We start from the raw sequence: 10,298 nt of genomic DNA on the forward strand, positions 1-10,298 counted from the left end.
GTCCCCAGCCCCTGCCACGCAGACCTGGCGCTCAAGGGGTGTGGTCTCGGCCCACACCATCTTCTGGCTCTCACTAGCCCTCGCTTGCCACTGTCTTGCTCCCCAGCTCCACCAAGGCCTTGAGACCCTCCAGCCCTAGAAGCCACACCCTGTGGGGTGCGTTGGGGTGCCAAGCAGGCTGGACGGGGCAGGGGCGGAGAAGGGGGCCGTGCCTGTGCCACCACAGACCCTCATCTGCAAGGGAGCAGGGTGAGGGGAGCGGGAGGCGGGCTCTGAGACCATGTCCTCCTGGTGCCCTCGCTGTGCCCACCAGACGCCCCTCATGTGCTCCTTCCCCTCAGGTGACAGCAGGACGGCGCTGCAGCACCTGCCTCCTCCTGCATCCTCTCCCTTCCGCGACGGCGCCCCTCGAGCCTCCTCCCCAGCCCGGAGGCCGGGCCTCTGTACTCCCACCCGCTCCTGCCCCTGGTGCTCCCAGGCCGGGGGTGGGCAGGACCACGGTGGAGGCTGCTAGGACAGCTGCAGCAGAGCAGGCGCGGGGCCACCCCAAGTGCCGCACACACAGAGCTCCCCACCGGGCCCGCGGGGCCTCGCCTCAGCAAAGGATCACACAGTCACTCAATAAACATCTGCGCTCTGAGGACCAGGCACTCGGCTGCTTGTTAGAGACCCAACCCTTGGGACAGGGACCCGAGTGTGGGGTCAGGGAGGAAGAGCCCCGTGCCTTGGTGCCCCAGACCAGGGCTGTGACTCATCCCTCTTCGCATGCCCTTGGCCCTACAGGGCCCCCTTCCAGTCAGTATCCCTGAGCTGTTGCCCGTCCCTCTGGGAAGGGCGGGGCAGAGAACCAAGAGGCTCTCACTACCCTCGCAGCCCCCCAAAAGTCAGTCACAGCAGCCCCCAGCTCCCCAAGAGACATGAACTAAGTCAGGCCACCCCCCGTCCTAAAGAGACCCTACCTCCGGTAGGGAACCCCTCTAGCCTCCCCAGAATCCTGCTGGAATCAGGGCACCCCGGGCCCCAAGGAGACCCTGCCGGGGTTGAGCGTCCAGCCCCTGCTGCCAGCACTGTCAGGAGCCCACGTCGGGCGGCGCCCAAGGCCGGCCCTGGTGGGTGGGGCTGCTTCCCGCGTCCCAGCGAGGCCAGAGCAGATGTCTGGCAGATGTCTCTGCTACGTCAGCGTCAGCCCCGGGCTCAAGGGGAGGGAACCGGCGCTCAAGCCCCACGCCTGGGGGGGCCAGAGCCCGCAGGGTCGCCGCTCGGGCTCCCCCCCGGCCTGTGCCCAGCAGGCCCCGGTGCCACGGCCACGCCCTCCTGCCGTGCTCTGCCAACCGTGGGTGAGCGGCCCCGCCGGGGGTCATCCCGGCCCCGCCGTCCAGCTCACAGGGGGCTCCCAGCCTCAGGCACGAAGGCTGCCCAGACGGGGGCCTGGGACAGGCGCCCTGAGGCCAGTGGCCAGGATGGCGCTGGGCACACCAGGACCACCGGCCCCTGGGACCTCAGCCCCACGGGGCAAGGAGGACCTGGGCTGCAGGGGCCAGGCCGGCCCCTCCATGCTTCCATGCGGAAAACCAGGAGGGCAGAGGACACGGGGCGGCGGGAGCGTGGGGGACGCCGTCCAGGCAGCCATTGCGCCTGGAGAGCGGGCGCCGTTTGCTGGCAGCCTGCGAGGGGCAGGGCCCGCACTGCTCAGGGACGGGCAGTGCATGGGAGGCCTCGGGTGGGGGCGCCCTTCCTGGAGCGAGGGGACAGAGGCGGAGGGCCACCCCACGCCGAGCGCCCCCCCAGAGGCCCATCCCCTCCTGTTTGCTGCACTCGGTCCCAAGTCTGGGGGCGCCTGCGTGGGGAGCTGGCCAGGGCCGGGAGCACCGAGGGGCTGGGTGGGCGCCGGCTCCCCGCGCAGCCTTGGGCAGCCTCCAGCCCGGCGTGGGGGTCCAGCGGGCGGCATGCAGGACAGAGGCCGCAGCCGGGATGCGCGAGCCCCGGGGGGGGACAGGGTCCGGGGAGGCAGCTGGCCGGGGCCGCACCCTCCGCTGTGTTATAAGAAAAGGAACTGAAACTCTGACCACACAGATTACGGCATTTTCCTGTAAAATGCGCTCCTGGAAAAGTGGAAACTCCCTCGGATTTTGGAAGCAGGCTCGGCCGGCCTTCCAGAGCGCCCCGGGCCTTTGCTGCCATTTTAACGCTGCCGCCTTGTGGCCACTTGGGAAACTGCAGGCTCTGGACGCTGACCACAGAGCGTCACCCCAGGGCCCGCTGGCCGCAGGGCGGCACCCCTGGCCTCCGGCCGCCCTGTCCCCCGAAGCAGGCCCTGGCAGTGCCTCCCATGCGCCCGTGTACCCTCTGAAGTGTCCAGGCGGCGTCGGCAGAGGCCTCAGAGCTTCTGTCCCCTCCGTCCTTCAGAGGAGGAGGAATCGCGGCTCCCTCTTCACACACGCGGCTTTGAGACTGGCCGGCAGCCTCACGCGTGCTGGTCGGCGGGCCCAGCCCCCCCAGGCCCTGGGCTCCCTGGGACGCAAGCAGCGACCGGCAGCTGCCCTGGTGCGGGTTCCGAGCCCCCCGGGCTGCTGTAAACCCAGGAACCTCTGGAACAGTCATCCTTGAGGACGCCCAGCCTTTCCCCTTTGAGACACGCGTTCCAGGGCCCGCGTTTATTGTGCTGGGCTCAGGCGCAAACAAGGGGACTGCTCCTGGGCACCAGCTTGGCCGGTGGGCAGTGGGGCGGGCAGGCCAGAGGAGCCACTCAGGAGCTGAGGGGCCATGGGGTGCCCAGCCCCACCACCTGTGCCCACAGAGCCCCAGGGCAGGGGGCCAGGTGGGGACCTGGAGGCTCCAGAACTGCCCGTGACCTGGGGCAGCTCCATGGGTGCTCCCTGGAGCCCCCAGCTCTGCCCTCACGCAGCCCTGAGCCCCGCGCCCGCCCCACCCACCTCAGGCAGGTCTTGGGGGACTTCCGGGGTGGTCACTGGGGTCCCGGGGCGGGGGGGTGGGGGCAGGTCCAGTGAGGTGGCACAGCCTGGCCTGGGGCTCCCGGTCACCAGCAGCCAGTGGTTGTGCGGCTTCTCCACTCTGTGGGCGTCCAGGTGAGTGTGCGCCACGACCTCAGCCTCCTTCCCAAAGCAGGTCCTGGGGGAGCGCAAGGCGGAGCTGGGGCCACTGCCCCCTCCCCACTGGCCCTTCCCCCCACCCCAGCAGAGCCCCCCATGGGCAGGGCCCCTCGCGGGAAGGGAAGCCTCCTCCCCCAGGACCCAGGGCTCGGCATGGGCGCCCGACCTGAGGAGGAGGTGCCGGTGCACGGCCAGCGCCCGGTTGGTGTGGCGGTGGCTGAGGAGGAGCCTGGTGTTGGCCTGCGGGGACAGGGGGCGCTGCCTGTGCGGTCAGCAATGGCGGGGGATGCGGTGCCAGGGCCACCTGCTGTCGGTCACACAGTGGGGACAGGACGGCGCGGCACGGCTGGGGCCGGAGCCCTGGCCCGTGACCGTCCCCATAGACTTGCTGCCGTTATCCGTGCCGGGCAGACGGCCCAGGGGCTGCGATCGCGACACGTTTGTGGGGCCAGAGTCGGTGGTCAGGCATCCAGCCCCTACCAGGAGCAGAAGCAGGAGCCTGGGCCCCACCATGCTGAGCTGACCCGGGGTCACCCCAGCTAGCCACTCTGGTCCTCCCCGCTCTGCAGCTGCCCCCACCCCCATGACCACAGCCTTTAGATGGGGCCCCAGCAGACCCGTCCCCATCAGGCCTGGGCCTCCAGAGCCAGCTCCTGTGAAAATGTCCGACCACGAGCAGGACAAAAGTGATGCCCCCAGGACCCCACACTGCCATGAGGCTACCCCCAGACTCCCCAGGGGTGAAATGAGGACAGACAGAGGCCAGGAAGGAGGCAGCAGTGACCCTAACGGCTCACTCAGTAGCCCAGCCGCCCCAAGGGGCTCGGACTGGTTGGTAAAGGCCCGGGGGTCACGCTGACCAGTGGCCCCAGCTGGGTAGCCGAACACATGGCCTCTCCCGCCCAAGGCCCTGCGCAGAAGACCGCAAGGCAGAGGGTGGGGGCTGTGGCCTCTCCCCACAGCTGGCCGCAGCCCTCTCAGCACCAGACCCGCACCCCCCGGGCCGCTCACCGGAACAGGGGTGCCCTCCTGCTCCAGGCGCAGCTGAGGGTCGGGGCAGGAGACCTGCCAGCAGTTCAGGTGGGAGACCTCATCCGTCAGGAACACCTCCTGCAGCCACGACCTCTTGGACGACCTCCCCAGCGTCCTGTGGTCACTGGACAAGTACAGCTGAAGGGAAGAGGCCGTGAGCCTCGGGCCCTGCTGCACACTCAGAGGGTGCCCCTGGGCGCGGACGGTGGGCAGTGGCTCAGGCCACCTCCAGAGCTGCCAGCTTCCTCCCCATCGGTACGTCCCCCAGAAGCCCAGACACAGCGTGGCCAGCGCAGCCTCCCCCCTCTGTCCCTCCTGCCTCCCTCCTCTCTCCTCCTCCCTTCCTCACCCCTTTCCCTCCTCCCTCTCCACCCCTCCTCCCTGCCCTGTCCACTCCTCCATCAGGGCATCAAGCTGACCCACACTATCCAAGGGCAGCTGCACCGGGTGAAGCACACGTGTGAAGTGACAAGCTGTGAAACTGGCCACCGACACTACCCAGGGAGCCACTGGCTTCGGGCCGGCCACGCCCGGGAGCAGGCAGGTCCCATTGTGCCAGGAACCACCCATGCTGCTGAAAAGCCCGGGAGGCGAGTCCTGTTGGTCTAGACTGGCCACTGCACCCACCCTGGGGTCCTTGCAGGGGCACCTTCATGGGGGGCAGGGTGGGGGCGAGGCAGTGCCTGCCCTGGAGTTTCCTGACTGAGGGAGAGGTGGGCGCGGCCACGGGGCCACAGGTGGGCACACATGTTGGCCGGGGGGCTGGGCTGGCATGTGGAGCGGGAGTGCAGGCCTGAAGGCAGCGAACCCTCACCCAGGTCTGAAGCCAACAGGCCTCGGAGGGGACAGACAGGCCAGGACCCAGCCCGGACTGCCCACAGGGTCGGGTGGGCAGGGAGTGGCCGCAGCAGGCCTGGCCGGGCACTGGGCAGGGTAGCAAGGCACAGCCGGACACTGACTGGAGACAGGGAGCAGAAGAAGCAGGAGGCCTGAGTCAGACCAGATGCCACAGTCAAACGGGAAACCCGCTGGACACTCCTGGCGGTCAGGTCGGCTGCAGGCAGAGCCAGCACTTCTGCCGCCCCCAGGGGCTCCCTTCTCGGAGGTGCACCCGAGGGGCCGGGCGGGTGCCGGAGAGGCCGAGAGCTGCAGTGGCAGCCAGGGGAGGGTCCTACACGTCAGCTCAGCTAGTTTTTCAAAGCCGTTCAGGTGCTGCAGAGGCCGAGAGGCGTCCCTGCGCTCAGCTGTGAGAGCCGCTCTCCTGGACAGTGTAGCCCAGAGGCCCAACCCGGTCTGGCCTAGTGGCCTAGAGGCTGGAGCTGCGCCCGAATACTGAAGATCCGGCCTCGGCGAGAAACAGCCGGAGCAGCATCCCCACGGCTGGGGCCGAGCAACCCAGAGCAGAGCCACTAGGCCGCAGCGGCAGCGGTGGCCTCATAGTTTCCCCATCGGCACCACAGGGAAGGAGCCTCCCCTCACAGACTGGCCTGGAGGCTGAACGGGCGAGCCAGGTGAGGCGCCCGTGGGGCCGCAGGGCCTGGTGCCCAGCACGAGGGGTCTCACAGGAGTGGACAGCCCGCGCACCCACACTCCCCGCCCGGGCGGGCCCTAGGCCAGTCTCCCTGGCCGGGCCTCCCCAGGGAAGTTGGCACCAAACCTTCTGAAGACACTGAGGGCCTGCACCTGGCACTGCGGGAGGTACGGGGCCGGCCACCCTGCCAGGCCAGCCCGGGACTCACCAGCTTGCCTGCCGCTCCTCCTTGGATCCCCAGACAGAAGCTCTGCCCATAGCACAGGGCCTGCTCGTCAGCGCTGCAGCCGTCTGCGCTGTGGGAGGGGCAGGGCGAGAGCGGCCTCAGCACGGCCCGCGGGCACCCACCCCCAGACAGTGCTCCCAGCCAGAAGCCAGGTGGTGGCTTGACAAGAGGTCGCATCCTGACCTTGACATCCAGCAGGCCCCTCCCCAAAGCAGGGGCAGGGCCAGCCTCCCGCCACTGACCCCCACGCAGGGGCAAGAAGAGGCGCGGCCACCCCAGGCTTAACTCAGCCCCGCTCTCAGCCCTCCGGGGACAGATCAGGTCGCTTTTTAGTTTTCTTGACATAAATGATCTGAATTTCAAAGTTTAAAGACTTTAAGGACCGGCTTTATTCCTATGAAATAAGCACTGCTGTTCAGTTCCCAACGTTTCCCTTGTGACCACGGCTCTCCCGTCCCTCCGAGGATTTACTTGCTCATCTTCAAGATCTCCTCAAGTGGTTAGGGTAGGGGGGAGCAGTTAAATGTAGAAGAACAATCCCCCAGAGTAATGAATGCAACACCGCCTTGCATTAGGCCATGTATTTTTGATGTAAAAACAACAAAGCAACCTTAAAAACAATGGAATGTTCAGAACAGCCCAAAGCATCTGGAGTTTACTCGGAAAGCCCGAGAGCTCTGCCTGGGAAGCGGCTGTGAGCTGAGCTGAGCGCCGCCCCCCACGGCCCGGGCTGGGGCCAGCAGCGGGTCACAGAGAAGGTCCAGGGCACCCCTGCCCCAGCGCTCCAGCCCGGGGCAGCCCGCCCGTGCAGGCAGGTAGGAGGGGGCAGCGAGGCGTTTTTACCTCAGGACCATGAACGTGTTTCTGCTCATGGGCACCCTGGCCTGGGCTGCACTCAGCCCGCAGGGCACCTCCAGCTCATCCACCAGGTGGGCCTTGATCTCGTCTGGAGTGAGACACAGGCTGAGGTCCCCACCCAGGAACAGGTCAGCGGACTCAGGGAAGTCGGGGTTCACGACCATGACCTGGTGGCCGAAGTGGATATAGCCGTCCTCGGACACGGAGAGCTTCGTCTGCAAGTGGAGGGGTTTCCAGGCAACCCACCACCCCATGGTCGGCTCAGGGGGACTCCAATCCTTGGTGCCGCCAGTCCCCAGCCTGTCCAGTAACCCCAGGGCAGCTGATGGAGACGCATCGTCCATACTAAGTCCTGAGGGCTGGCCAGGGACGCTACCCTCGGCTTCCAGTCCCGGCTCCTGCAAACGTCCATCTTGGGCTGCGTCTCTAGCACCTGGGGAGTCTTAACAGGCGCTTCTCAACCACAAGGCTGGAGGACAGGAGGCCTTGCCCGTGGCGTTGGCCTGGCCGGCACGTGCTCCCGCTCAAGGATTCTGAAAAGGGTGTTTGACTGTGGAGTTACCTGTTGCAGGAGATTCTCTTTCAGCCGCCTGCTTCTCTGTATGAGAAGCTGCCCCTTGTCCCTCTTCGCCAGGAAGTCCTTCATGAGCTCCTGGTCCAAGAGAAACCTAGTCGGGGTCACCGGGCCACCCGTCCTGAACCACACAGCTCAGGAGCTTTTAGGTCAGACGCACATCAAGTTGAAAAAGCAAAATTTAGAACAGGTGGAAAGGTAAAAAGGTGGGAATGTTTGTTTTTTTTTATTATTATTATAAAATATTGATGCACAGAAAACTGAGAAAGGCACGGAAAAGTAAGCATCCCTCCCCCCAGACTGGCCCAGAGAGAGCGTCCTGGTAACATCTGGTGCCCACCTGCCCCCTCCCTTGGCCGCTCTGCCTGTGCAATGCTGGACTCCGAACGCCCCCGGCCAGCCAGACCGCCCGTGGGGCTCAGGGCAGTGAGGGCCTGGCCGGGAGACGGGACCTCCAGGAGTCGCCTGCCAGGCCCGGAGGTCAAGAAAGTGGGACTGAGACCAGAGGGAGTCCAAGGGTTTGCAGGGGAGCAATTGAGGGTCCTCAGGCTCCCAGACACCGGAGGGGTGGGGTCATAGGGGTGCAGGGGGTGACGGGTGGGGCTCTGTGGGTGCTGGGTGATGGTGGAATTGCTGGGGTCCCCAGGTGAGAGGGAGACCGCCAGCTTAAGCATAAGCGGGACTGGGGGCAGGTGGGGGACCCCCCTGGGCTGGGGCGCCCTCCAAGCCCCTACCTCCTCCAGGTAGACATCCTCATTCCAGTTGCCCATCCGGACCCCGGGCCCATACAGGTTCCGCGCCATGGCGCTCGCTCCCCGCCGCCGCAGTTGGCGTGCCCGTCGCCATGACGACCGGACTGCGGCCAATCGGCGGCGGCCGCGCGGCCCGCTCGCCCGCGGCGGGAGCCCAGGGAGGCTGGCGAGCGCCCGCCCCTGCGCGCCGGCTCCGCGGGCGGACAGGTAAGTTCTCTTCGCTCCTGGACCACAAGGGGGCGCTGCGAGGGCCGCGCACCCCGCCCAGGGGTGGCAACCCCGGCAGCAGGTGCAGCCCGTCGGTCACCTGCAGGGCCGCGGGGTGCCCGCGCCCGCACCCAGCGCAGGCGGGACGGGACCACGACTCCAGGTGCCACCGCCCAGGTTCTCAGGCGCAGCAGGGAGCTGCCCGCTCGTGGGGCTGCCTGAGCCGCCCGCCCCGCAGCCGCCGCTCTGGCGCCCCGGCCAGCCACAGCGGGTGTGCAGAGAGCCTGCCCGCGGGTGTGCAGAGGGCCTGCCCGCGGGTGTGCAGAGGGCCTGCCCGCGGGTGTGCAGAGGGCCTGCCCGCGGGTGTGCAGAGGGCCTGCCCGCGGGTGTGCAGAGGGCCTGCCCGCGGGTGTGCAGAGGGCCTGCCCGCGGGTGTGCAGAGGGCCTGCCCGCGGGTGTGCAGAGGGCCTGCCCGCGGGTGTGCAGAGGGCCTGCCGGCGGGTGTGCAGAGGGCCTGCCCGCGGGTGTGCAGAGGGCCTGCCCGCGGGTGTGCAGAGGGCCTGCCCGCGGGTGTGCAGAGGGCCTGCCCGCGGGTGTGCAGAGGGCCTGCCCGCGGGTGTGCAGAGGGCCTGCCCGCGGGTGTGCAGAGGGCCTGCTGGCGGGTGGTCTGGGGGGACTAGCGCCCACAGGCTGCAGGGGGTGCGGAGGGAGCACCCAGCGTGGGGCCTCTGCCAGCACCCGGTTCTAGGAAACCCAAAGGAGCAGTGGGGGGTGGGGGTCAGCCGGTCTCGGCCGCGGCCTTCGCTACCCCAGGAGGCGGACCAGGGAAGCACGGGCTCCGGCCAGAGCGCTGGGGGACCCCCGCTGGCCCACCCTCCGCTCTGCCTGCTCCCCATGTGTCTGGAAACGGCGAGGGGGCGCCGGGGCCGCCCCGTGACCCAGGCGGCTGCCCAGTGTTCACAGGAAGGGCCTCCAGAGGCGGGAGTGGGGAGGACGCGAGCAGGGAGGACGTGAGCAGGGAGGGCTTGCGCCTTCTCCCCAGGGAGGCTCCCAAGGGGAGAGTCCCAAGGCTGGCAAGAGGCGAGGCCCGGTATCCGGGCGGGAACTGCCCGCTGCGGGAACGCCCCTTGGCCGCTGCGGGCAGGCCCAGCGGGAGGACAGGGCGGGGTGTCTGGCGGCTCTGGAGCGTCGCTGCCAAGAGCCGTGATGTTGGTCAGGAGAGAGACCAGAATTCCCCTTGGCGCTGGGTGCCTGGCGTTTCCCGCCGCCCGGTGAATGCCACCGCGCGTCCGGGGCAGGGTGCCGTCCCCCCCCTGCTCTGCCCACCCCTTCCCTTTGGGTGGGGGATTGGGCCGGGCCCCCAGCAGGCGTCTGCTTCTGCAGATAAGTCTTTGCGGACTCTGCAGCCGCCTGCTCCAGAGATACATTTCCTACTGGGGAGGAAGTCACACCCCTCTTCCCAGCGGGCGGCGTCCACCCTGGCAGTGTCAGGAAGTGACCACACCCTCTCTTCCAGCCGGGGAGTCCTGCGCTAGCCCTTTCAGAGCCAGGGATGAACACCGCCTTCCCTCGCTCCCTCACCCTCACCCTGCACCACACGGGGCAGGATGGACACCTTCCCCGCTCTGCCAGGACCTGCTCCTCCCACTCTCCCATCCCAGACCCATGCAGCCCCTCCCAGAAGGAAGGGCCGGTGGGCTCCGTCCCGGCCTTCCCTAGGGGCCTTGCCAGGCCTCCCCTTGGGCCAGGCTTATATGGTGTCAGCCTGGAATCGGGCAGGGGTCCTGCTCCCTCTGGGCCCTCTGAGCCCGGGGGCTGCGGCTCTGACCCAGGAAGGGAGCACCCCCTGCCCCCAGCCTGGTTGGACAAAGGGCATGTGGAACCCAGCGGCTCCGCAGGCACAAGTGCACCTGTCACAGCCAGGGCACACGCTGCTCTCGGCCCGCAGCTTCTGGCCGCCAGACCCGCTCCGTTTTGTCAAAAGCAAAGGAATTTATGTTCCCCACAC

At 67.9% G+C, this 10,298-nt stretch overlaps 1 protein-coding gene across 1 annotated transcript; it reads right to left on the reverse strand.

Moving 5' to 3' along the window:
• Positions 1 to 135: 135 nt before the first annotated feature.
• On the reverse strand, positions 136 to 8,266 carry CFAP161 (cilia and flagella associated protein 161; the record flags this gene model as incomplete). The annotated part of the gene is made up of 8 exons (XM_084254081.1): positions 8,066 to 8,266; positions 7,320 to 7,409; positions 6,743 to 6,972; positions 5,882 to 5,969; positions 4,122 to 4,280; positions 3,277 to 3,350; positions 2,934 to 3,129; positions 136 to 234 (listed from the first exon to the last, which is right to left on the reverse strand). The coding sequence occupies exons 1-8, from the start codon at positions 8,132 to 8,134 to the stop codon at positions 136 to 138; spliced, it is 1,005 nt and encodes a 334-aa protein (XP_084110207.1). The 5' UTR covers positions 8,135 to 8,266.
• Between the last annotated feature and the right edge of the window lie 2,032 nt (positions 8,267 to 10,298).

This window comes from Talpa europaea (assembly GCF_964194135.1).
Source record: "Talpa europaea genome assembly, chromosome: 14".
Taxonomy (NCBI): Eukaryota; Metazoa; Chordata; class Mammalia; order Eulipotyphla; family Talpidae; genus Talpa; species Talpa europaea.